The 25,326-nt window shown below is 50.7% G+C and overlaps 1 protein-coding gene across 1 annotated transcript in view; it reads right to left on the bottom strand.

Moving 5' to 3' along the window:
* STYXL2 (serine/threonine/tyrosine interacting like 2) overlaps positions 1-25,326 on the bottom strand; it is a 74,292-nt gene that overhangs the window by 39,140 nt on the left and 9,826 nt on the right. Inside the window, exons 2-3 of the mRNA XM_076053765.1 lie at positions 4,227-4,885; positions 2,794-2,888 (exon numbers count right to left, since the gene is read on the bottom strand). Of these exons, the coding sequence (XP_075909880.1) occupies positions 2,794-2,888; positions 4,227-4,879 (748 nt within the window). The 5' untranslated portion in view covers positions 4,880-4,885. The remainder of the gene's footprint in view (positions 1-2,793; positions 2,889-4,226; positions 4,886-25,326) is intronic.

The raw sequence follows: 25,326 nt of genomic DNA on the forward strand, positions 1-25,326 counted from the left end.
GTAGATGAGTGATCCACACACACACACGGAGCTGCAGGGTAGATGAGTGATCCACACACACACATGGAGCTACAGGGTAGATGAGTTATCAAGACACACACGGAGCTACAGGGTGATCAGTGATCCACACACGCACACGGAGCTACAGGGTAGATGAGTGATCAACATACACACGGAGCTACAGGGTAGATGAGTGATCCACACACACACACACGGAGCTACAGGGTGATGAGTGATCCACACACACACACACGGAGCTACAGGGTAGATGAGTGATCAACACACACACGGAGCTACAGGGTAGATGAGTGATCCACACACACACACGGAGCTACAGGGTAGATGAGTGATCCACGCACACACACGGAGTTACAGGGTAGATGAGTGATCCACACACACACACGGAGCTACAGGGTAGATGAGTGATCCACACACACACACGGAGCTACAGGGTAGATGAGTGATCCACACACACACATGGAGCTACAGGTTAGAATAGTGATCCACACACACACACGGAGCTACAGGGTAGATGAGTGATCCCCACACACACGGAGCTACAGGGTATATGGGTGATCCACACACACACACACGGAGCTACAGGGTGATGAGTGATCCACACACACACACACGGAGCTACAGGGTAGATGAGTGATCAACACACACACGGAGCTACAGGGTAGATGAGTGATCCACACACACACACGGAGCTACAGGGTAGATGAGTGATCCACGCACACACACGGAGTTACAGGGTAGATGAGTGATCCACACACACACACGGAGCTACAGGGTAGATGAGTGATCCACACACACACACGGAGCTACAGGGTAGATGAGTGATCCACACACACACATGGAGCTACAGGTTAGAATAGTGATCCACACACACACACGGAGCTACAGGGTAGATGAGTGATCCCCACACACACGGAGCTACAGGGTAGATGGGTGATCCACACTCACACGGAGCTACAGGGTAGATGAGTGATACACACACACGGAGCTACAGGGTAGATGCGTGATCCCCACACACGGAGCTACAGGATAGATGAGTGATCAACACACACACGGAGCTACTGGGTAGATGAGTGATCCACACACACACATGGAGCTACAGGGTAGATGAGTGATCAACACACACACGGAGCTACAGGGTAGATGAGTGATCCACACACACACACGGAGCTACAGGGTAGATGAGTGATCAACATACACACGGAGCTAGAGGGTAGATGAGTGATCCACACACACACACGGAGTTACAGGGTGATGAGTGATCCACACACACACACGGAGCTACAGGGTAGATGAGTGATCCACACACACACGGAGCTACAGGGTAGATGAGTGATACACACACACACACACATGGAGCTACAGGGTAGATGAGTGATCCCCACACACACGGTGCTACAGGGTAGATGAGTGATACACACACACACACATGGAGCTACAGGGTAGATGAGTTATCCCTACACACACACCGAGCTACAGGGTAGATGAGTGATCAACACACACACGGAGCTACAGGGTAGATGAGTGATCCACACACACACACACGGAGCTCCAGGGTAGATGAGTGACCCACACACACACGGAGTTACAGGGTAGATGAATGATCCACACACACACATGGAGCTGCAGGGTGATGAGTGATCCACACACACACACGGAGCTACAGGGTAGATGAGTGATCCACACACACACACGGAGCTACAGGGTGATGAGTGATCCACACACACACACGGAGCTACAGGGTAGATGAGTAATCCACACACACACACGGAGCTACAGGGTAGATGATTGATCCACACACACACGGAGCTACAGGATAGATGAGTGATCTACACACACTTGGAGCTACAGGGTAGATGAGTGATCCCCACAGACACGGAGCTACAGGGTAGATGGGTGATGCACACTCACACGGAGCTACAGGGTAGATGAGTGATACACACACACGGAGCTACAGGGTAGATGCGTGATCCCCACACACGGAGCTACAGGATAGATGAGTGATCAACACACACATGGAGCTAGAGGGTAGATGAGTGATCCACACACACACACGGAGCTGCAGGGTAGATGAGTGATCCACACACACACATGGAACTACAGGGTAGATGAGTGATCAAGACACACACGGAGCTACAGGGTGATCAGTGATCCACACACACACACACGGAGCTACAGGGTAGATGAGTGATCAACATACACACGGAGCTACAGGGTAGATGAGTGATCCACACACACACACACACGGAGCTACAGGATGATGAGTGATCCACACATACACACACGGAGCTACAGGGTAGATGAGTGATCAACACACACACGGAGCTACAGGGTAGATGAGTGATCCACACACACACGGAGCTACAGGGTAGATGAGTGATCCTCACACACACAAGGAGCTACAGGGTAGATGAGTGATCTACACACACATGGAGCTACAGGGTAGATGAGTGATCCACACACACACATGGAGCTACAGGGTAGATGAGTGATCAACACACACACGGAGCTACAGGGTAGATGAATGATCCACACACACACGGAGCTACAGGGTAGATGAGTAATCAACACACACACATGGAGCTACAGGGTAGATGAGTGATCCACACACACACGGAGCTACAGGGTAGATGAGTAATCAACACACACACACACACACGGAGCTACAGGGTACATGAGTGATCCACACACACACGGAGCTACAGGGTAGATGAGTAATCAACACACACACACACGGAGCTACAGGGTAGATGAGTGGGTGTCCGCGCTCGTTACCCTCCTTGATGATCTGCGCTGCGGCCAGGCTCGAGGAGAGGTGTATGGGCTCCATGTGGATGCTCTCTGTATCCGTGTCATAGGACACGGAGAACCTGCGAGGAGGGAGCGCACAGACCGCGTGCCAGTCACGTGTGAGTACGCGTGCTGTGCCTCTGCGTCTGATGCAGTGTCCCTGTCTCTAGTTCCCTGTGTCTCATTCCCCGTCTCATTCCCTGTGTCTCATTCAGTGACTAGAGTGGAAGATGGCAACCCTTCACGCGGCCCACTCTGTTGAGTGAGAAATCAAGACGAATGCCATCAACGCAGCGACTGAATATCGATCATCGGGAGCAACAACACAAGCCACACCAAAGGCCCTGTTCAGGATCCTCCAACTGAACATTGAGGGACTCTCCCGGGCGAAGTGCAAGTATCTCGCAAACTTAATGAACACCCTTAACATTGATGTCCTGACGCTCCAAGAAACCCACGTCTTGGATGCCCTCCATGCCAGCCACCTTCCCTTTCATGAGGACCTCAATTACGTTCCTCATCATCACTTCACGTAAGCCTTTTTGGACCCATGCGCTTAACCTTCAACGATGCGAGTTCAACTCCAATGAAGCTTGGAGAGCTGAATGGGGTTCAAAAGAATTCACAAACAAACACCGCCTTGTTGTGAAAGACCCAATAATGAAGATCCCTAGGTTTGATCTTCCATGAAGCTCATGCTCCACCCAAAACCGCATCCACTGCACAAACCATATCAAATGTGGATACCGGATGATGCATAAATAAACCTTATGGCAGTACCCCGGGGTACCATAGTACTCCGCCTCTCGCATAATGTCCGTGACGCAGTCATTTTTAGTCTGTTGATGGTCGGCGATGCGGCAATCGACTCATCTCGACGAGCTGTACACGATGCATTATTCGAAGTTGAATTTTTCGATAACGGATTTTTTTTATAATGGTTGGCTTTTCGACATCGCGGAGTGGCACTGATGTCGGATTGATTGGTACTCCAGTCACGGAGTGAAGTGCACCCCTGAAAAAAGAATTGTGTCTCAGAAACAACATATTTAATTGCCTCGGCCATTTTGTATTATTTGGTACCCCGGGGTACCGCCATGAGGATCAATGTAACATTAAAAACTCTCGAGTGTGCGACTGTGGGCATCCAGAATAGATCCACAAATAAAAAGGAGACATCACACTCCGCTACTCCTGACTGGCTTGACCACCTGAATGTGAAATTATAGTGACTGCTCTGCATCTACACCAGCCATATGAAAGAAGATGATTCAGTCACTGTGTTTGTCTCAGGGTCTGTGTCTTAGTGTATCACTGTCTCTGTGTGCTGTGTCCCTGCGTCTCAGTGTCTGTTTCTGAGGGTATAATTGTCTCTGTCTCATCTTATTGTGTCTGTGAGCTGTGTCTCGGTGTCTCACCGGCTGAAGGAGCCACTGCGGAGGTAGCGAGATTGCACAGAGAGCACGTCCGATTTGTCATCTTTCAATGCCTGGCTGCTGTCCGCACTCTCCTCCCTTCCTCCAAGGAGTTTCTCCCTTCCTCTGGCGCGCTCCTCTCTTCCTCCAGGGCGCTCCTCTCTTCCTCCAGGGCGCTCCTCCCTTCCTCCAGGGCTCTCCTCCCTTGCTCTGGCGCGCTCCTCCCTTCCTGCACGGCGCTCCTCTCTTCCTCCAGGGCGCTCCTCTCTTTCTCCAGGGCTCTCCTCCCTTGCTCTGGCGCGCTCCTCCCTTCCTGCAGGGCGCTCCTCTCTTCCTGCAGGGCGCTCCTCTCTTCCTCCAGGGCATTCCTCCCTTGCTCCAGGATGCTCCTCCCTTCCTCCAGGGCGTTCCACCCTTGCTCCAGGATGCTCCTCCCTTCCTCCAGGGCGTTCCTCCCTTACTCCAGGGTGCTCCTCCCTTCCTCCAGGGCATTCCTCCTTTTCCCCAGGGTGATCCTCTCTTCCTCTGGCATGCTCTACCCTTCCTCCAGGGCGCTCATCCCTGTTGTCTGCAGGCTCACCTACTCTGGCTCGACTCGCCGTGCTCTCCACCCTTTCCTCTGCGTGCGTCATCTCCCCGTCCTCCTCTGTGGCCATCGCCACCTAGAGAGAGACACGGAGTGGCAGAGTTTTCAGTTTCAGTATATTTATTTTGGTATAGCCCTGTGAGCCATTCGGCTCTTGAATCTGGTGCAACCACAACAAACAAAAAAACAAAAACACGAACAAGAAAACATCTTAAAGCGACTATGTGACTGTGCAAACAGAAAATCCATGAAAAAAAAACAGCAAAATATTTCTGAAAAAAACACCGTACACCAACGCTATGTGCAAAAAATCCCAGTGGGATGCAAGTCAAACAACAACAACCACAAGAAAACTTAGATTAAAGCCATCAGTCTAACTCCTTACTACAACAAAACAAACATGTCCAAACCAAAAAACTTTTCGAAATCAACAAAAAATAAAGCCATAATTGCAACGTAACAGTGATCACAGGGACTGTGACCGAATTTTTACAATAAACTACATAAATAACATGTAACACCAAATCCTAGAGCCACAGCTGGCTGTATGAGTTAGTCCACAACAACAGAAGCATCAATCGGAGTATCAAATTTTTCAATGTACCTTTAAGATCAGCACGCTAAATCAAAATACAGATAATACTTTGCAGCGTCATCCAGAGCGAAACATTTTATTTTACGCCAATGAATAGCAGTGGCAGCTAGGGGTGTACAACTCCTCTAGAGCAGTTTTGAGAGAGGATCTCATTGGTAGCGATTCAAGTTGCAGTTTATTGGCAATAGCATTCCAGACCCTGGGGCATCAAATGCAAAGGCCCTTCCTCCAGTTTTTGTACGGCAATAGGGAATGTGAAGCTGGTAAATGAGCGAAGACCTGAGGTCAAATTTGTTCTTTGAAACAGAGAGGAGATCCAGCAGGTAGTCTGCGGATTTTTTTGTAAGTACATCGTGAATAAATAAGATCTGGTGCACAAGCCGTCGAACATTAAGAGATGTTAAGTTTGACCCAATGTAGAGATCACAGTGGTGAGTCCTATATGGGCAGTTCAATGTAAATCTTAAGGCCGAGTGATAGATGGAATCAAGCTTCTTCAGTACAGTACTTGGGGCTGATTTATACACGATGACACAGTAGTCAAGTAGAGGCAGTATGGTAGCTTTTATCAATTTCAAACGGAACATTGGGGGGAAGCAGTGCTTGTGTCGATACAGAAAACCTATTTTTATTTTTGTCTTTTTACTAATATAATCAATGTGATCTTCAAAATTAAGTTTTGAATCCAGCATGACCCCAAGACACCTATAGATCTTGACTTGCTCTATTTGATAATTATTTAAGGAATGTAATTTGGGAAAAATAACTTCCTGCTTTAGTCCTGGTGAGAAGCATAGCACTTTGGTTATGGAGGTATTCAGAACTAGTTTAAGAGCAACTAGCTGATGTTGTAGTTTGTTGAAATCACCCTGTAGCTTAGCAATTACGTCATCCGGAGAGCGGTCAGCAGTAATCAGTATCGTGTCATCTGCAAAAAAGATTTACCCTGGAATGATCCAGGTCAGTGCCCAAGTCATTGACATAAAGAGAGAACAAAAGGGGGCCGAGGATGGAACCCTGTGGAACCCCTTTTGTTATCTTAACACTGTTTGACCTCCAACCATCTGTGAATACAGTTTGGGTGCGAGAAAAGAGGTAATTTTGTAACCATTTTACTGCGTTTTCGGAAAAACGGAGGCAACTTAGTTTACTAAGCAGGGTGTTGTGGTCTACTGTATCAAAAGCTTTGGACAGGTCTAGAAAAAGACAGGCACAGTACTGCTTATTATCAAGGCTACTGTAAATGTGATTCAGAGAGTCTAATGCAGCAGATGAGGTACTGTAATTTTTTCGGAACCCAGGTTGTTTTAGATGTAGTAGATTGTTGGTGGACAGGAAACTGCTAATTTGGTAGGTCAATAATTTTTCAAAAATTTTCATTAACGGGGACAAAATTGAGATAGGTCGGTAGTTATTTGGACATTTTTAGGGCCCCCTTTGTGAAGTGGACGGACATAGGAATGTTTCCATTCTAGAGGAACTGACGCTTCTTTGATGGACAGGTTGAAAATATGGGCTATAGGTTTGAATATTAGGTGACCAACAGTTACAGTGAGGGAAAAAAGTATTTGATCCCCTGCTGATTTTGTACGTTTGCCCACTGACAAAGAAATGATCAGTCTATAATTGTAATGGTAGGTTTATTTGAACAGTGAGAGACAGAATAACAACAAAACAATCCAGAAAAATGCATGTCAAAAATGTTATCAATTGATTTGCATTTTAATGAGGGAAATAAGTATTTGACCCCTCTGCAAAACGTGACTTGGTACTTGGTGGCAAAACCCTTGTTGGCAATCACAGAGGTCAGACGTTTCTTGTAGTTGGCCACCAGGTTTGCACACATCTCAGGAGGGATTTTGTCCCAATCCTCTTTGCAGATCTTCTCCAAGTCATTAAGGTTTCGAGGCTGACGTTTGGCAACTCGAACCTTCAGCTCCCTCCACAGATTTTCTATGGGATTAAGGTCTGGAGACTGGCTAGGCCACTCCAGGACCTTAATGTGCTTCTTCTTGAGCCACTCCTTTGTTGCCTTGGCCGTGTGTTTTGGGTCATTGTCATGCTGGACTACCCATCCACGACCCATTTTCAATGCCCTGGCTGAGGGAAGGAGGTTCTCACCCAAGATTTGACGGTACATGGCCCCGTCCATCGTCCCTTTGATGCGGTGAAGTTGTCCTGTCCCCTTAGCAGAAGACATCCCCAAAGCATAATGTTTCCACCTCCATGTTTGACGGTGGGGATGGTGTTCTTGGGGTCATAGGCAGCATTCCTCCTCCTCCAAACACGGCGAGTTGAGTTGATGCCAAAGAGCTCCATTTTGGTCTCATCTGACCACAACACTTTAACCCAGTTGTCCTCTGAATCATTCGGATGTTCATTGGCAAACTTCAGACGGGCATGTATATGTGCTTTCTTGAGCAGGGGCACCTTGCGGGCGCTGCAGGATTTCAGTCCTTCACGGCGTAGTGTTACCAATTGTTTTCTTGGTGACTATGGTCCCACCTGCCTTGAGATCATTGACAAGATCCTCCCGTGTAGTTCTGGACTGATTCCTCACCATTCTCATGATCATTGCAACTCCACGAGGTGAGATCTTGCATGGAGCCCCAGGCCGAGGGAGATTGACAGTTCTTTTGTGTTTCTTCCATTTGCGACTAATCGCACCAACTGTTGTCACCTTCTCACCAAGCTGCTTGGCAATGGTCTTGTAGCCCATTCCAGCCTTGTGTAGGTCTACAATCTTGTCCCTGACATCCTTGGAGAGCTCTTTGGTCTTGGCCATGGTGGATAGTTTGGAATCTGATTGATTGGTTGCTTCTCTGCCTTTTATACAGGTAACAAGCTGAGATTAGGAGCACTCCCTTTAAGAGTGTGCTCCTAATCTCAGCTTGTTACTTGTATAAAAGATACCTGGGGGCCAGAAATCTTTCTGATTGAGAGGGGGTCAAATACTTATTTCCCTCATTAAAATGCAAATCAATTTATAACATTTTTTACATGCGTTTTTCCGGATTTTTTTGTTGTTATTCTGTCTCTCACTGTTCATATAAACCTACCATTAACATTCTAGACTGATCATTTATTTTTCAGTGGGCAAACGTACAAAATCAGCAGGGGATCAAATACTTTTTTTCCTCACTGTAGTAGAGCAAAGACGGGAATACTATCTGCTCCGGTAGAGGAGGACCCTTTGAGGTAGGACAGTTGTTTCAAAACATTACTTTCGTGAATTGGCTGGAAACTAAATTCGTTTAATGTTTGGACAGGGGTGTAGGAATTTGCATGAGCAGGGGTGACTCCCAATACATTATAAAAAAAAGATTACCAGCTTCAGAAAATTTAAGGTTAAAATTGTCAACTATTTTTTGGGGATCTGAAAAATATTCCCCATTTCGGTTAAGCTCAACGGGCAGATCTGTTTTGGATGCCTTTTCGATACATTTGATTGTTTTCCAGAAAATCCTGGCATTTCCACGTGATTCGAGGAGAGTGGAGGAGAGACACGGAGCGGCAGAGAGAGACACGGAGCGGCAGAGAGAGACACGGAGCGGCAGAGAGAGACACAGAGGAGCATATGTTTTGAATGCTCAAATTTAAGGCTTTGAGTGCACAGAGAGCAGACACAAAAACACGTATCTAAATATAGGTGTCGTGAAAACAGAGTTCATACTTGGGCACTTCACATGTGGGGACCGGAGATATTTTCAGTGCATGCAGGCGATATTATTTGGAATTGATTTGCGGGTTAGGCTGCTACATAATAATCTGAACAGGTTTGTATCCTCGAGAACCCTCCACCACCCGACACAGTCACAATAATTTAATTGTCAGGCGGTGTGACAAGCGTTTTATCGAAGCCAAGCCGATTGTTGCTTCGGCTCTCTCACTAACACTCACTTACTGTAACACTCGCTCCCTCAAGCACTCAACCACTCTCTCACCCACCCAACCACACACTCTCATCCACTGACTCACCCACTCACCCATACTCTCACCCACTGACTTACCCACTCACTTATTCAACCACTCACTCACACTCTCTCACCGACCCAGCCACTTACCCAACCACACACTCTCATCCACTGACTCACCTACTCACTTACCCACACTCTCATCCACCGACTCACCCACTCACTTATTCAACCACTCACTCACACTCTTACTCTAACATCCACTCACTTAACCATTTACCCATCCACCCAACCACTCACTCACACACTCACTTGTAAAGTTAGAGAGCAATTTTCACAGACAGATTTCGCAGCAATTACATAGTGCGACGTTCCACTTGAAACTGTGAAGCATCTCTAGGACAAGATCCAGGAAGCCAGAATGAAAATGCAAGAAATCATAGTCACCGTGATGTGTGAAATTATAAATATATACTGCTGTTGAACCCTGAGACATGGTCAAATTAAATTAGATCTTATTCCAGATGTTCATACACGAGCTGTCAAGCAGGTACACTTATTGAAAAAGCCCCACGCATTATTGCGTGACGACGCTATCGATTCACCGATGAGAACCATCAGAATCCATAATTAATCCAGGTCACAACACTTTTTCCTGCTTCTTCCTGGAAATCAATCAATTGGGATCATGAAGCAGCAGCAACATTGCCCCCCTCCCCCAACTGCGAAAACTGCAAGACCTCTCCTGTAAAAGTATTGAGACTCGATTAGGCTTCCCTGGCTGAACACGTTGAATCATAATTATTGTCATAGAATCCTCTACACAATCCAGTCTGTTCTCCTTTAACACCGCATGTCTTCACAATGCGAATTGGATATAAGGCGATGAATGTATTCTGGAACAAAATTTGTTTTTTATAACACGGATGCAAATTGGATATAATGCGGATCGAGGAAACGAAATTATATCGCGCGAGTAGGAATAAGCAGTCGTACAGTTGCCTCGGCGTAGCATCACACAAGGCGGGATGCTGCTGGATGCTACTAGATGCTAACCTCAGCACCTCAGTCTTTGTTCAGCCTGTGTATGCATCTCACGTGTTATCGTGGACTGTGCTTTACCCTACATTGCATATTATAACACGATTTTTCCATAACGCGGTGTTCTTCAGGAACGTAACTACTATCGCGTTAAAGGAATTCCAGACCGTATATACCAATGGTGGCCAATAATACACCAAGCACTGTGATGATCCGGTCTGGGGAATCTCAACAGGCTTGGCAGAAGTGATTGTGACCTTGTCCAGCCACAATTCGTGGCGAATGTCACAAAGCACAGTGATTCGAGCGTGATAAAAGTCAAACCCTTGCCCTCATTTTTTATTAACCTTGAAACCGGGTCGCAAGGCATCCATTAAACGTCCACGACAGTATTCTCTCAAATAAACAAACGGGGCCCTGCTTTTGCAGTCCTTAAATAATAATAATAATTACATCCTCATGGTCTATTTTTTTAATAATTTAAATAACCTCAGGGGTGCATTGTGCTTTATTTTATATTCAGTGCATCACCAGGACAGACGCAGGCTCTGCCACGTGCTCCGCCAGACAGGCCTGACGCACAAAGGCTCAACTACGCTCTCAGAATTAGAATATTTGTTTATTCTGGAGAAATCCGAAGAGGTGAACATCCCTTTGTAATAGACGTTTATGAGTTTTCACAGATATTCAGTCGACTGATGAGGCCCGACTCAGGCTCCGCGATACGTGAAATTAACTCAGGAGCTCTGACGGTTATCCAGACAATTATCACGAAGCAACGTTATGAATGTTACGGTATGCAATTAAAAGTTAGTGACTGTGTATATCGAACCTGTACAATGACGTTACGCGATCATACAGATACAGCAATAACATACCTGCCTTCCAAGCTTACCAGCAAAGCACCACGCCGCATGTTTTTTTACGTTACATCCTTCGATTGTCATCAAACTTAGCCATTAATTGCCATTTTAGTTTCAGCAAACTCTAGGTGTATGTTATAGAAGCTGAATAATGCGATGTGTTACTCTGACTTTGCTGCACGTGGCTGTCCTGGAATCCAGCAGTGTGGAGGCAGCTTGCGAGGTTTTGGTGCATCGTTGTGAGTACAGCAAACATAATTACTATCTATGCTTGTCTTGGTTTATACGTGTGTAGTGACATAGAATCAGTCACGTAGCAGCACAGTGCTGCCTGCTGGCGGGGAAGGGGATCTGCAGCTTACAGCAGCCCCGACTGACAACAGGCCAGGTGATAGACCAGAGGGAGATCTCGGGGAAGGGTCACGGAAGGGACACATGGAGAACCCGCTAGTCGGTTCCAGAAGGGGGCCTGGCCGGGGGCGGAGCCAGGCCACGCTGACAGTATAAGAGGGGCCCCTGGAGGAGGGACCTCGGGGCTGTCGTGTGGCGTGGGATCCCGTCGTGCTGAGGGAGTCTTCGCTGTCGTGTCTGTCTTCACCATCTCGGCATCGTCAGTCAGGCAGTCTACCAGCTGTCCTGACTGAGAACCGTAGTTACAAAGTGTTAACTGTCAGGCCATGTTAATAAACAGAGTGCCTCCTACTCTTAGTGTCTACGAGTCAGTCAATACACGTGTGTTGAGGGAGCGGTGGCGCAGTGATTAGCACGCTGAAACCTATGACCCTGGCTATGTGAGTTCGATTCCTGCTCAGGGCCAATATCTGAACCGCTCTTGGGCCTCCCCTAGGTGAACTCAGCATCAAATTAGTACCTCGGGACTATGTGTAAACATCCCCACTAGGGAGACAAAGGCGGCCGGGGTGTGGTTCTGGCTACCCACCCCTTCGTGTGAGGTTCTGGCCTTCATAAGTGATTCTAACAGCTCTTGCTCCAACAGTCTATTTAAGAATATAAGGGGGGTATTTGCAATAATCCTTTTTATTTTATTTGACCAGGTATGGCCCACTAAGCTATATAGCTTTTTTTCAGAAGCGACCTGCCCACAAATAATAGTTCAACGAAGTGGCTTATCACGTGGAAATTTATAGCAGCCAAATATTCTAAATGCACTCTGATTTTAAATGTGGAGGGAAAAACCGGACCTGGAGACAACTCCACGCGACCATGGGGAGAGAGGCACCACAAACTCCAAATATACAGCAGGCGACAGGCTCGGGATCGAGCCCACGGTCTCCTGTATAGCAGGCGAGGTAGTTAACATCTCACTACCGTGGTGTCCACGGTGGCGAACAGAGGCCCGAAGGCCTAAATAAACAGGACTATTGTCAAAGTTGTAACAGGCAAAAGTGGATAACCCGAATCGAACACAGGCCCCGCGGGCTTCTGGCTGTGTGGCGCAAGTGTCGCCTCCTCTGCATCGCCGCCAAAGTGAATTCTCTCTCCCATGTCGTTGAGTGAGATGCTGGCCCGTTGTCCAATGTAGGTGACGGGGGGGGGGGGTCCAGAAACATCGAGAGGCATGCTCTATAAATAGACTCAGTCTCGCTCACCGAGTCAAGCTCGCGACGCTGTGGGGGAGGGGGGCAGCTGCGGATTCTGAACCTTCACTACAACACCGCCACCACCACGTGCCCCCCACTCCACCGCCACCACCACGTGCCCCCCACTCCACCGCCACTATGCGCCCTCAACTCCACCACCATGTGCCCCCCACTCCAACTCCACCACGTGCCTCCCACCCCAACGCCGCCACCACCACGTGCCCCCCACTCCACCACCACCACGTGCCCCCACTTCACCACCACCATGCGCCCTCAACTCCACCACCATGGGCCCCCCAATCCAACTCCACCACGTGCTCCCTACCCCAACGCCACCACCACGTGCTCCCCACTCCACCACCAACGTGCCCCCCACTCCAACATCACCACCACCCCACTCCACCACCACCGTGCCTCCCACTCCACCGCCACCACCACGTGCCGCCTAGTCCACCGTCACCACCACGTGCACCCCACTTCAGTACCACCAACACTTAACAAAAATAATAAGTATATTTTACAAAATACTGTGATTGATACAGACAGTCCTTGACTTACGAACACCCGCACTTACGAATGAATTTTTTTTTAGAGGAACCAAAGACGAGCGGGAAAGCAACAGCAGCAGCCACGCGGTGAGGAGTTGGTGCTACCAACAATTGCCCAAGCTCTGAGATCTCAATATATAAAAGGCAAAGTTGTGATTATGTGTGTCTGTTCAAAATGTTTAGCGCACTTCCCGACATGCAACAAACTGCAAATTTGCCACGTGGGTACTTTCCAGACTGTACATCATGCACAAATGGGGGGTGGGCGGGCTCAATAATGCATTTATTTTTTGCACGGCAAGTGAGCTGTGACGTCAAATCTGTCACGTGACCCGCGCATGTGGAAGCGTAACGCATTGTAGTGTAGTGGTTAGCGCGCCGCGCTACGAACCCGGCGACCCGAGTTCGATTCCCGCTCGGTCCTGGGCCTCCCCTAGGTCGACTCAGCCACAAACGAGTAACTGTTGTGGTGTGAACATCGCCACTGGGGAGACAAAGGCGGCCGGCCGTGGTGAATCCAAGTCACGGGCGAAGCCGGGTAGTACAGCTAGTGCTCTATATATTAACGCCTTATTGGCGAAATAATGTGTTTATATATCGAAGGAAACTATAACGGAGCGTTGCGGTTAGTGCGCTACGAATCTGGCAACTGGAGTTCGATTCCTGCTCACGTCCAACACCACTGACGATTATCTGAACCGGTCCTGGGCCTCCTCTAAGTCGACTCAGTCTCAAATTAGTACTGGGCGCGATGTATAAACATCCTCACTAGGGAGACAAAGGGGGCCGAACGTGGTCTTGGCCACCCACGCCCTCGTGTGCCATGCCAGCCTTCAAAGGTGCTCGCAAACAGCACTTTCCCCAACAGTCTGCTCAGGCTATACGGGGGATCTTGGTCTTTGGAGATTGGAGCACCTGGAGAAAACCAACACGTGCGATGGGGAAACACTCCCACATGATGAGCCAGCGTATGGTTCTCCTCAATGCCCACGAAAAGGGAGTTGGAACAGATGGAGATTCGTCCACACTAGGCTGGACTGCCTTCTCCTGGCAAGCCAGAGGGGATGGCTACTCAACACTCACGGGATGGGAGTTTCACCCCATCTGTGTGGTGCTCCACCAACCCTCGGCTGCTGCATCCACAGTGCCGCCCCCACCACAACCCCGCTGATATCAGAACCAAACCACCACCCCAACTGATATCGGAACCAAATCATCGATGCCGCGTTTGCCATCCTCGGCCCATCCTCCCAGAGTTGCCCATTCGCTCGCTTACCCGATGGTTGCCTTAGCGCAGGGGTGGGGAACGTCCGGCCCGCGGGCCGTTTCAGGCCCGTGAAATAATTTGATCTGGCCCTGCCCTGCCAAGGCAACCGCAGGCGGGACTCGAAATTCAATAAATCTAGGACCAAACCTGGAAAAGCAGTTGCGAGTAACAACATCATCAATAGCCAGCTAACATCACCACGCCTCACCAAAGAGAAGCAGTTCCAACCATCGTAATAGGGGTGAGTGAATTAAATGTTTGACCAAATATAACAGGCTAATGTTTAAGTTAATAATTTTGTATGGCCCGCGAATGATGTTATAAATATCCAAATGGCCCTTGGCAGAAAAAAAAGGTTCCCCACCCCTGCCTTTGGGCTTAGGAGGAACATGTCCAATCCGTGCGCGCAACTCATCACATCCCGTGTTGTCTTGCTGTGGTCTGGGAGTGTTGTTGTTGTCTTGGTGTGGGACTTTTGTTGTTGCTTTGCTGCCTTGCCCATGCTGGCATTTGGTGTTGACAAATCGGCAGGAATGTACGTACTCGTGCGAGTTGTACTTCTATACTTTATTCAAATCGATTTACTTGAGCGACCAGCATACATTTTTCTCTATCTTGCTCTCATATCGGTTGTTGTATTTTGAATCGATGTAACTCACTGACCCGGATCCTCATTGCGGATCGCAGACGTAAACATCAATAGGGCAAGACGGAACAGACGACCGAAGAGTGCGCACGGAACAACATCAAGACACGAGGAGGGAGGGAGGAGGAGCGCGCTGATGAGAGAATACGAATGGAGTGGTGGAGTGAGTGTGAGTGCTGGAGTGTGAGTGAGAGTGCTAGACAGTGAGTGTGAGTGCTGCAGTGAGTATGAGTGCTGGCGTGAGTGTGAGTGCTGGAGTGTGAGTGTGAGTGATAGTTAGTGCTGGCGTGAGTGTGAGTGCTGGAGTGTGAGTGCTGGAGTGTGAGTGAGAGTGAGTGCTGGAGTGTGAGTGCTGGAGTGTGAGTGCTGGAGTGTGAGTGTGAGTGAGAGTAAGTGCTGGCGTGAGTGTGAGTGCTGGAGTGTGAGTGCTGGAGTGTGAGTGAGAGTAAGTGCTGGAGTGTGTGAGTGAGTGCTCGAGTGTGAGTGCTGGAGTGTGAGTGTGAGTGAGAGTAAGTGCTGGAGTGTGTGAGTGAGTGCTGGAGTGTGAGTGCTGGAGTGTGAGTGAGAGTGAGTGCTGGAGTGTGAGTGCTGGAGTGTGAGTGTGAGTAAGTGCTGGAGTGTGTGAGTGAGTGCTGGAGTGTGAGTGCTGGAGTGTGAGTGTGAGTGAGTGCTGGAGTGTGAGTGCTGGAGTGTGAGTGAGAGTAAGTGCTGGAGTGTGAGTGAGTGCTGGAGTGTGAGTGTGAGTGCTGTACAGTGAGTGTGAGTGCGGGAGTGTGAATGAGTGCTGGAGTGTGAGGGAGAGTGAGTGCTGGAGTGTGAGTGTGAGTGCTGCAGTGAGTGTGAATGCTGGAGTGTGAGTGAGTGCTGGACAGTGAGTGAGTGCTGGACAGTGAGTGTAAGTGCTGGAGTGAGTGTGAGTGCTGCAGTGAGTGTGAGTGCTGGAGTGTGAGTGTGAGTGCTGGGGTGTGTGTGAGTGAGTGCTGGAGTGTGTGTGAGTGCTGCAGTGAGTGTGAGTGCTGGAGTGTGAGTGAGTGCTGGAGTGTGAGTGAGTGCTGGAGTGTGAGTGAGTGCTGGAGTGTGAGTGCTGCAGTGAGTGTGAGTGCTGGAGTGTGAGTGAGTGCTGGAGTGTGAGTGAGTGCTGGAGTGTGAGTGAGTGCTGGAGTGTGAGTGAGTGTTGGAGTGTGAATGTGAGTGCTGGAGTGTGAGTGCTGCAGTGAGTGTGAGTGAGTGCTGGAGTGTGAGTGCTGGAGTGTGAATGTGAGTGCTGGAATGTGAGTGCTGCAGTGAGTGTGAGTGAGTGCTGGAGTGTGAGTGTGAGTGCTGGAGTGAGTGAGAGTGCTTGAGTGTGAGTGAGTGCTGCAGTGAGTGTGAGTGCTGGAGTATTAGTGAGTGCTGGAGTGTGAGTGAGAGTGAGTGCTGAAGTGTGAGTGAGAGCTGGAGTGTGAGTGAGGGCTGGAGTGTGAGTGTGAGTGAGTGTGAGTGCTGGAGTGAGTGTGAGTGCTGGAGTGGGAGTGTGAGTGCTGGAGTGTGAGTGAGTGTGAGTGCTGGAGTGTGAGTGTGAGTGCTAGAGATTGAGTGAGTGCTGGACAGTGAGTGAGAGAGCTGGAGTGTGAGTGTGAGTGCTGGAGTGAGAGGGAGTGCTGGAAAGTGAGTGAGAGAGCTGGAGTGTGAGTGCTGGAGTGTGAGTGAGTGCTGGAGTGTGAGTGAGTGCTGGAGTGTGAGTGAGTGCTGGAGTGTGAGTGAGAGTGCTGGAGTGGGGGTGAGTGCTGGAGTGTGAGTGTGAGTGCTGGAGTGTGAGTGAGTGCTGGAGTGTGAGTGCTGGAGTGTGAGTGTGAGTGAGAGTGCTGGAGTGAGTGCTGGAGTGAGTGTTAGTGGTGGAGTGTGAATGTGAGTGCTGGAGTGTGAGTGAGTGCTGCAGTGAGTGTGAGTGAGTGCTGCAGTGAGTGCTGGAGTGAGGGTGAGTGCTGGAGTGTGAATGAGTGCTGGAGTGTGAGTGAGTGCTGGAGTGTGAGTGTGAGTGAGTGCTGGAGTGTGAGTGCTGGAGTGAGTGTGATTGCTGGAGTGTGAGTGAGTGCTGGAATGTGAGTGTTGGAGTGTGAGTGAGTGCTGCAGTGAGTGTGAGTGCTGGACAGTGAGTGAGAGTGCTGGAGTGTGAGTGTAAGTGCTGGAGTGAGTGTGAGTGCTGGAGTGTGAGTGAGTGTTGGACAGTGAGTGAGAGTGCTGGAGTGTTAGTGAGTGCGGGAGTGTGAGTGTGAGTGCTGCAGTGAGTCTGAGTGAGTGCTGGAGTGTGAGTGCTGGAGAGTGAGTGCTGCAGTGAGTGTGAGTGAGTGCTGGAGTGTGAGTGAGTGCTGGAGTGTGAGTGTGAGTGCTGGAGTGTGAGTGAGTGCTGGGGTGAGTGTGAGTGCAGCAGTGAGTGTGAGTGAGTGCTGGAGTGTGAGTGAGTGCTGGAGTGTGATATGTGAGTGCTGGAGTGTGAGTGCTGCAGTGAGTGTGAGTGAGTGCTGGAGTGTGAGTGAGTGCTGCAGTGAGTGGGAGTGCTGGAGTGTGAGTGAGTGCTACAGTGAAGGTGAGTGCTGGACAGTGAGTGTGAGTGCTCCAGTGAGTGTGAGTGCTGGAGTGTGAGTGAGTGCTGGAGTGTTAATGTGAGTGCTGGACAGTGAGTGAGTGTGAGTGCTGCAGTGAGCGTGAGTGAGTGCAGCAGTGAGAGCTGGAGTGTGAGTGACTGCTGCAGTGAGTGTGAGTGCTGTAGTGAGAGTGAGTGCTGGAGATTGAGTGAGTGCTGGACAGTGAGTGAGAGTGCTGGATTGTGAGTGCTGGAGTGAGTGTGAGTGCTGGAGTGTGAGTGAGTGCTGGAATGTGAGTGAGTGTGAGTGCTGGAGTGTGAGTGAGTGCTGGAGTGTGAGTGCTGGAGTGTGAGTGAGTGCTGGTGTATGTGTGAGTGAGTGCTGGAGTGTGAATGAGTGTGAGTGCTGGAGTGTGAATGAGTGTGAGTGCTGGACAGTGAGTGAGAGTGCTGGAGTGTGAGTGTGAGTGCTGCAGTGAGTGTGAGTGAGTGCTGGAGTGTGAGTGCTGCAGTGAGTGTGAGTGAGTGCTGGAGTGTGAATGAGTGCTGGAGTGTGAGTGCTCAGGTGAGTGTGAGTGAATGCTGGAGTGAGTGTGAGTGCTGGAGTGTGAGTGCTGGACAGTGAGTGTGAGTACTTTAAGTGAGTGTGAGTGCTGAAGTGTAAGTGAGTGCTGGAGTGTGAGTGAGAGTGCTGGAGTGAGTGTGAGTGCTGGAGATTGAGTGAGTGCTGGACAGTGAGTGAGAGAGCTGGAGTGTGAGTGTGAGTGCTGGAGTGAGAGGGAGTGCTGGAAAGTGAGAGAGCTGGAGTGTGAGTGTGAGTGCTGGAGTGTGAGTGAGTGCTGGAGTGTGAGTGAGTGCTGGAGTGTGAGTGCTGGAGTGTGAGTGTGAGTGAGAGTGCTGGATTGAGTGCTGGAGTGAGTGTTAGTGGTGGAGTGTGAATGTGAGTGCTGGAGTGTGAGTGAGTGCTGCAGTGAGTGTGAGTGAGTGCTGCAGTGAGAGTGAGTGCTGGAGTGAGGGTGAGTGCTGGAGTGTGAATGAGTGCTGGAGTGTGAGTGAGTGCTGGAGTGTGAGTGAGTGCTGGAGTGTGAGTGCTGGAGTGAGTGTGATTGCTGGAGTGTGAGTGAGTGCTGGAATGTGAGTGTTGGAGTGTGAGTGAGTGCTGCAGTGAGTGCTGGAGTGTGAGTGAGTGCTGCAGTGAGTGTGAGTGCTGGACAGTGAGTGAGAGTGCTGGAGTGTGAGTGTAAGTGCTGGAGTGAGTGTGAGTGCTGGAGTGTGAGTGAGTGCTGAAGTGTGAGTGCTGGAGTGTGAGTGAGTGTTGGACAGTGAGTGAGAGTGCTGGAGTGTTAGTGAGTGCGGGAGTGTGAGTGTGAGTGCTGCAGTGAGTGTGAGTGAGTGCTGGAGTGTGAGTGCTGGAGAGTGAGTGCTGCAGTGAGTGTGAGCGAGTGCTGGAGTGTGAGTGCTGGAGTGTGAGTGAGTGCTGGGGTGAGTGTGAGTGCAGCAGTGAGTGTGAGTGAGTGCTGGAGTGTGAGTGAGTGCTGGAGTGTGATATGTGAGTGCTGGAGTGTGAGTGCTGCAGTGAGTGTGAGTGAGTGCTGGAGTGTGAGTGAGTGCTGCAGTGAGTGGGAGTGCTGGAGTGTGAGTGAGTGCTACAGTGAAGGTGAGTGCTGGACAGTGAGTGTGAGTGCTCCAGTGAGTGTGAGTGCTGGAGTGTGAGTGAGTGCTGGAGTGTTAATGTGAGTGCTGGACAGTGAGTGAGTGTGAGTGCTGCAGTGAGTGTGAGTGAGTGCTGCAGTGAGAGCTGGAGTGTGAGTGACTGCTGCAGTGAGTGTGAGTGCTGTAGTGAGAGTGAGTGCTGGAGATTGAGTGAGTGCTGGACAGTGAGTGAGTGTGAGTGCTGGAGTGTGAGTGAGTGCTGGAGTGTGAGTGCTGGAGTGTGAGTGAGTGCTGGTGTATGTGTGAGTGAGTGCTGGAGTGTGAATGAGTGTGAGTGCTGGACAGTGAGTGAGAGTGCTGGAGTGTGAGTGTGAGTGCTGCAGTGAGTGTGAGTGAGTGCTGGAGTGTGAATGAGTGCTGGAGTGTGAGTGCTCAGGTGAGTGTGAGTGAGTGCTGGAGTGTGAGTGTGAGAATGCTGGAGCATGAGTGTGAGTGCTGGAGTGTGAGTGTGAGTGAGTGCTGGACAGTGAGTGAGAGTGCTGGAGTGTGAGTGTGAGTGCTGCAGTGAGTGTGAGTGAGTGCTGGAGTGTGAGTGCTGCAGTGAGTGTGAGTGAGTGCTGGAGTGTGAATGAGTGCTGGAGTGTGAGTGCTCAGGTGAGTGTGAGTGAATGCTGGAGTGAGTGTGAGTGCTGGAGTGTGAGTGCTGGACAGTGAGTGTGAGTACTTTAAGTGAGTGTGAGTGCTGAAGTGTAAGTGAGTGCTGGAGTGTGAGTGAGAGTGCTGGAGTGAGTGTGAGTGCTGGAGTGTGATTGAGTGCTGGAGTGAGTGTTAGTGCTGACGGGTGAGTGTGAGTGCTAGAGTGAGAGTGTGAGTGCTGGAGTGAGAGTGTGAGTGCTGGAGTGCGTGTGAGTGCCGGAGTGTGAGTGAGTGCTGGAGTGTGAGTGAGTGCTGGAGTGTGAGTGCTGGAGCGTGAGTGCTGGAGTGTGAGTGATGGAGTGTGAGTGTAGGAGTGTGAGTGAGAGTGCTGGAGTGAGTGTGAGTGCTGGCGTGAGTGTGAGTGCTGGAGTGTGAGTGCTGGAGTGAGAGTGTGAGTGCTGGAGTGTGAGTGAGTGCTGGAGTGTGAGTGAGTGCTGGAGTGTGAGTGGTGGAGTGTGAGTGATGGAGTGTGAGTGTGAGTGCTGGAGTGTGAGTGAGAGTGCTGGAGTGAGCGTGAGTGCTGGAGTGTGAGTGCTGGAGTGAGCGTGAGTGCTGGAGATAGTGTTAGTGCTGGAGCGTGAGTGCTGGAGTGAGAGTGTGAGTGCTGGAGTGTGAGTGCTGGAGTGAGTGCTGGAGTGAGTGTGAGTGCTGCAGTGAGTGGTGAGTGCTGGAGTGAGTGTGAGTGAGTGCTGCAGTGAGTGTGAGTGCTGGAGTGAGTGTGAGTGCTGGAGTGAGTGTGAGTGCTGGAGTGAGTGTGAGTGCTGGAGTGAGTGTGAGTGCTGCATTGAGAGTGAGTGCTGGAGTGAGTGTGAGTGAGTGTGAGTGAGTGCTGGAGTGTGAGTGCTGCAGTGAGTGTGAGTGAGTGCTGGAGTGTGAATGAGTGCTTGAGTGTGAGTGCTCAGGTGAGTGTGAGTGAATGCTGGAGTGAGTGTGAGTGCTGGAGTGTGAGTGCTGGACAGTGAGTGTGAGTACTTTAAGTGAGTGTGAGTGCTGAAGTGTAAGTGAGTGCTGGAGTGTGAGTGAGAGTGCGTGCTGGAGTGTGAGTGAGAGTGCTGGAGTGAGTGTGAGTGCTGGAGATTGAGTGAGTGCTGGACAGTGAGTGAGAGAGCTGGAGTGTGAGTGTGAGTGCTGGAGTGAGAGGGAGTGCTGGAAAGTGAGTGAGAGAGCTGGAGTGTGAGTGTGAGTGCTGGAGTGTGAGTGAGTGCTGGAAAGTGAGTGAGTGCTAGAGTGAGTGTTAGTGCTGACGGGTGAGTGTGAGTGCTGGAGTGCGTGTGAGTGCCGGAGTGTGAGTGAGTGCTGGAGTGTGAGTGCTGCAGTGAGTGTGAGTGCTGGAGTGAGTGCTGGAGTGAGTGTGAGTGCTGGAGTGAGTGTGAGTGCTGGAGTGAGTGAGAGTGCTGCAGTGAGTGTGAGTGCTGCATTGAGTGTGAGTGGTGGAGTGAGTGGTGGAGTGTGAGTGCTGGAGTGAGAGTGAGTGCTGGAGTGTGAGTGAGCGCTGGACAGTGAGTGTGAGTGCTGGAGTGTGAGTGCTGGAGTGTGAGTGAGTGCTGGAGTGTGAGTGCTGCAGTGAGTGTGAGTGCTGGAGTGCGTGTGAGAGCTGGACAGTGAGTGTGAGTGCTGGAGTTTGAGTGATTGCTGGAGTGTGAGTGCTGGACAGTGAGTGTGAGTGCTGGAGTGTGAGTGCTGGAGTGAGTGTAAGTGCTAAATTGAGTGTGAGTGCTGGAGTGTGAGTGAGTACTGGAGTGAGTGTTAGTGCTGGAGTGTGAGTGAGTGCTGCAGTGAGTGTGAGTGCTGGAGTGAGTGTGAGTGCTGGAGTGTGAGTGCGAGTGCTGGAGTGTGAGTGAGAGTGCTGCAGTGAGTGTGAGTGCTGCATTGAGTGTGTGGTGGACTGAGTGTGAGTGCTAGAGTTTGAGTGTGAGTGCTGGAGTGAAAATGAGTGCTGGAGTGTGAGTGATTGCTGGACAGTGAGTGTGAGTGCTGGAGTGTGAGTGCTGGAGTGTGAGTGAGTGCTGGATTGAGAGTGCTGCAGTGGGTGTGAGTGCTGGAGTGCGTGTGAGTGCTGGACAGTGAGTGTGACTGCTGGAGTTTGAGTGATTGCTGGAGTGTGAGTATTGGACAGTGAGTGTAAGTGCTGGAGTGTGAGTGCTGGAGTGTGAGTGAGTGCTGGAGTGAGTGTGAGTGCTGGAGTGTGAGTGCTGGAGTGTGAGTGATGGAGTGTGAGTGCTGGAGTGTGAGTGCTGGAGTGTGAGTGCTGGTGTGAGTGTGAATGCTGGATTGAGTGTGATTGCTGGAGTGTGAGCGAGAGTGCTGGAGTGTGAGTGTGAGTGCTGGAGTGAGAGTGAGTGCTGGAGTGTGAGTGAGTGCTGCAGTGAGTGTGAGTGCTGGAGTGTGAGTGCTGGAGTGTGAGTGCTGCAGTGAGTGTGAGTAAGTGCTGCAGTGAGTGTTAGTGCTATAGTGTGAGTGAGTGCTCCAGTGAGTGTGAGTGCTGCAGTGAGTGTTAGTGCTATAGTGTGAGTGAGTGCTGCAGTGAGTGTGAGTGCTGGAGTGTGAGTGCTGGAGTGTGAGTGCTGGAGTGTGAGTGAGTGCTGCAGTGAGTGTGAGTGCTGAAGTGTGAGTGCTGGAGTGTGAGTGAGTGCTGCAGTGAGTGTGAGTGCTGGAGTGAGTGTGAGTGCTGGAGTGTGAGTGCTGGAGTGAGAGTGTGAGTGCTGGAGTGTGAGTGAGTGCTGGAGTGTGAGTGAGAGTGCTGGAGTGGGAGTGAGTGCTGGAGTGTGAGTGCTGGAGTGTGACTGAGTGCTGGAGTGTGAGTGCTGGAGTGTGAGTGAGTGCTGCAGTGAGAGTGAGTGCTGGAGTGTGAGTGAGTGCTGGAGTGAGTGTGAGTGCTGGAGTGAGAGTGAGTGCTGGAGTGTGAGTGTGAGTGCTGGAGTGTGAGTGTGAGTGCTGCAGTGAGTGTGAGTGCTGCAGTGAGTGTGAGTGCTGGAGTGTGAGTGAGTGCTGGAGTGTGAGTGAGTGCTGGAGTGTGATTGTGAGTGCTGGATTGTGAGTGAGTGCTCGAGTGAGAGTGAGTGCTGGAGTGAGTGTGAGTGCTGCAGTGAGTGTGAGTGCTGCAGTGAGTGTGAGTGCTGGAGTGTGAGTGAGTGCTGGCGTGAGTGTGAGTGCTGGACAGTGAGTGTGAATGCTGGAGTGTGAGTGAGTGCTGGAGTGAGTGTGAGTGCTGGAGTGAGTGCTGGAACGTGAGTTCTGGAGTGTGAGTGATGGAGTGAGTGTGAGTGCTGGAGTGTGTGTGAGAGTGCTGGAGTGTGAGTGCTGTAGTGAGAGTGAGTGTTGGAGTGTGAGTGCTGGAGTGTGAGTGTGAGAGCTGGAGTGTGAATGCTGGAGTGTGAGTCCTGGACAGTGAGTGTGAGTGCTGGAGTGTGAGTGAGTGTGAGTGCTGCAGTGAGTGCTGGAGTGTGAGTGAGTGCTGGACAGTGAGTGAGTGCTGGACAATGAGTGTGAGTCCTGGAGTGAGTGTGAGTGCTGGAGTGAGTGCGAGTGCTGGAGTGTGAGTGTTGGAGTGTGAGTGAGAGTAAGTGCTGGAGTGTGAGTGAGTGCTGGAGTGTGAGTGTGAGTGAGTGCTGCAGTGAGTGAGTGTGAGTGCTGCAGTGAGTGTGAGTGAGTGGTGGAGTGTGAATGAGTGCTGGAGTGTGAGTGCGGCAGTGAGTGTGAGTGAGTGCTGGAGTGTGAGGGAGTGCTGGAGGGTGAGTGTGAGTGCTAGAGTGTGAATGTGAGTGCTGGAGTTTGAGTGCTGCAGTGAGTGTGAGTGAGTGCTGCAGTGAGTGTGAGTGCTGGAGTATGAGTGAGTGCTGGAGTGTGAGTGTGAGTGAGAGTGAGTGCTGGAGTGTGAGTGCTGGAGTGTGAGTGCTGGAGTGGGAGTGTGAGTGCTGGAGTGTGAGTGTGAGTTCTGGAGTGTGAGTGAGTGCTGGACAGTGAGTGAGAGAGCTGGAGTGTGAGTGAGTGCTGAAGTGTGAGTTAATGCTAGAGTGTGAGTGCTGCAGTAAGTGTGAGTGAGTGCTGGAGTGTGAGTGAGTGCTGGAGTGTGAGTGAGAGTGCTGGAGTGGGAGTGAGTGCTGGAGTGTGAGTGCTGTAGTGCGACTGAGTGCTGGAGTGTGAGTGCTGGAGTGTGAGTGAGTGCTGCAGTGAGAGTGAGTGCTGGAGTGTGAGTGAGTGCTGGAGTGAGTGTGAGTGCTGGAGTGAGAGTGAGTGCTGGAGTCTCAGTGTGAGTGCTGCAGTGAGTGTGAGTGCCGGAGTGAGTGTTAGTGCTGGAGTGTGAGTGTGAGTGCTGCAGTGAGTGTGAGTGCTGGAGTGTGAGTGAGTGCTGGAGTGTGAGTGTGAGTGCTGCAGTGAGTGTGAGTGAGTGCTGGAGTGTGAGTGCTGCAGTGAGTGTGATTGAGTGCTGGAGTGTGAGTGAGTGCCAGAGTGTGAGTGAGTGCTGGAGTGTGAGTGCTGGATTGTGAGTGAGTGCTCGAGTGAGTGCTGGAGTGAGTGGGAGTGCTGCAGTGAGTGTGAGTCCTTCAGTGAGTGTTAGTGCTGGAGTATGAGTGCTGCAGTGAGTGTGAGTAAGTGCTGCAGTGAGTGTAAGTGCTGGAGTGTGAGTGAGTGCTGGAGTGAGTGTGAGTGCTGGAGTGTGAGTGCTGGAGAGTGAGTGCTGGAGTGTGAGTGAGTACTGCAGTGAGTGTGAGTGCTGAAGTGTGAGTGCTGGAGTGTGAGTGAGTGCTGCAGTGAGTGCTGGATTGTGAGTGCTGGAGTGAGAGTGTGAGTGCTGGAGTGTGAGTGAGTGCTGCAGTGAGTGTCAGTGCTGGATTGAGTGTTAGTGCTGGAGTGTGAGTGAGTGCTGGAGTGTGAGTGTGAGTGCTGGAGTGAGTGTGAGTGCTGGAGTGTCAGTGCTGCAGTGAGTGTGAGTGCTGCAGTGAGTGTGAGTGCTGGAGTGTGAGTGAGTGCTGCAGCGTGAGTGTGAGTGCTGGATTGTGAGTGAGTGCTCGAGTGAGAGTGAGTGCTGGATTGTGAGTGAGTGCTGCAGCGTGAGTGTGAGTGCTGGATTGTGAGTGAGTGCTCGAGTGAGAGTGAGTGCTGGAGTGAGTGTGAGTGCTGCAGTGAGTG

Source organism: Petromyzon marinus, chromosome 62 (genome assembly GCF_048934315.1).
Source record: "Petromyzon marinus isolate PM22_M1 ecotype Great Lakes invasive population chromosome 62, UKy_Petmar_22M1.pri1.0, whole genome shotgun sequence".
Classification (NCBI taxonomy): Eukaryota; Metazoa; Chordata; class Hyperoartia; order Petromyzontiformes; family Petromyzontidae; genus Petromyzon; species Petromyzon marinus.